The following is a 1,593-nucleotide window of genomic DNA, read 5'->3' on the forward strand; positions in this document are numbered from 1 at the left end:
GTTGCAGTGAGCTGAGATGGTGCCGCTGCACTCCAGGCTGGGTGACAGAGCAAGACTCTGCCTCAAAAAAAAAAAAAAAAAACTGGTGGCATTATAGTAAGGAGAGAGTTTGTATGAAAAGTGGAATCCTGCCTGGGAAAAAAGAACGAAATTTTTTTTTTTTTTTTGATCTGGAGTCTTGCTCTTGTTGTCTAAGCTGGAGCACAATCTCGGCTCACTGAAGCCTCCGCCTCCTGGGTTCATGCCATTCTCCTGCCTCAGCCTCCCGAGTAGCTGGGATTACAGGTGTCTGCCACTGCACCCGGCTAATTTTTTGTATTTTTGGTAGAAATGGGGTTTCACCATGTTGGCCAGGCTGGTTTCGAACTCCTGACCTCAGGTGATCCGCCCACCTCGGCCTCCCAAAGTGCTGGGATTATAGGCATGAGCCACTGCGCCCAGCCAAGAAAAAAGTTTTTAATGAAATAAACTGATGCCATTAAATAATGAACCCTGGTACCTGCCACCCAGCTTCAGCAGGTGTTAGTATTTTGTGACTCTATTTGATTTTTTTGTCTTGGGCCTAGGTGAAATGACAATGGATGCTGTGTTGGCTCGATTGAAACTTCTGAATCCAGATGACCTTAGAGAAGAAATCGTCAAAGCTGGCTTGAAATGTGGACCCATTACGTCAACTACAAGGTTCATTTTTGAGAAAAAATTGGCTCAGGCTTTACTGGAGCAAGGAGGAAGGCTGCCTTCTTTTGACCACCATGAGGCAGGTGCCACAGCTCTCAGCCAAGACACACAAAGGATTTTGAAGTCAGCTGAAGGGAACCCAACTGATCAGGCTGGTTTTTCTGAAGACAGAGATTTTGGTTACAGTGTGGGCCTGAATCCTCCCGAAGAGGAAGCTGTGACATCTCAGACCCGCTCGGTGCCCCCCAGTGCCGTCGACACCTACGGAACTGCAGTGACTGCGTCTAAGGAACCGCCCTTGTACTATGGGGTGTGTCCAGTATATGAGGACGTCCCAGCGAGAAATGGTAATGGGGACGTGTGTAGGATTTCCTCACACAGATAGCATATATGCAGAGGGCGGGATGACATATGAAAATGGAAAAGTACAGATAAAAAAAGAAAAAATCCGATCACCACCATCTCATCACCCCAGTTAACCATTGTTAATACTTTTATGTAGAACTTTCCTGAAATATTTGTGAGTCTGCGTGAGAACTGTTAAAAGTGGTTAGGGAAATTGGATTCTGTGAGATGTGCTGGACTGAGACATTAATATTAGCTGGCTGCTGCTCTTGGTTAGGAGCTTTGTTGATTAGTCGCCTCCCCCTTTTTAAAATGCATTGTAACCTGCACACCTTTCATGTTAATGAATGCAAATGGCCAATGAATGCATAAATTTTCAGCATCAAAGTTTTGTAATTTTATTTTATTATTTATTTAGTTATATATTGTTTGAGACAGAGTCTCACTCTGTTGCCCAGGCCGGAGTGCAGTGGCGCAATCTTGGCTCACTGTAACCTCTGCCCTCTGAGTTCAAGTGATTCTCCTGCCTCAGCCTCCTGAGTAACTGGAATTACAGGCACCTGCCACCGC

General features: G+C 45.5%; 1 protein-coding gene across 2 annotated transcripts in view; it reads left to right on the forward strand.

Annotated features, from left to right (window-relative positions):
* The window catches only part of ANKLE2 (ankyrin repeat and LEM domain containing 2), a 48,600-nt gene that overhangs the window by 5,150 nt on the left and 41,857 nt on the right, over positions 1–1,593 (forward strand). The window contains exon 2 of one of the 2 annotated variants that reach the window (XM_011982213.1): positions 567–1,025. In XM_011982213.1, the coding sequence (XP_011837603.1) occupies positions 572–1,025 (454 nt within the window). In that variant the 5' untranslated portion in view covers positions 567–571. Of the gene's footprint in view, positions 1–560; positions 1,026–1,593 lie in introns of those variants that run through there. The other variant, XM_011982214.1, reaches the window with a different exon arrangement.

This window comes from Mandrillus leucophaeus, unplaced genomic scaffold, assembly GCF_000951045.1.
Source record: "Mandrillus leucophaeus isolate KB7577 unplaced genomic scaffold, Mleu.le_1.0 Scaffold237, whole genome shotgun sequence".
NCBI classification, from domain to species: Eukaryota; Metazoa; Chordata; class Mammalia; order Primates; family Cercopithecidae; genus Mandrillus; species Mandrillus leucophaeus.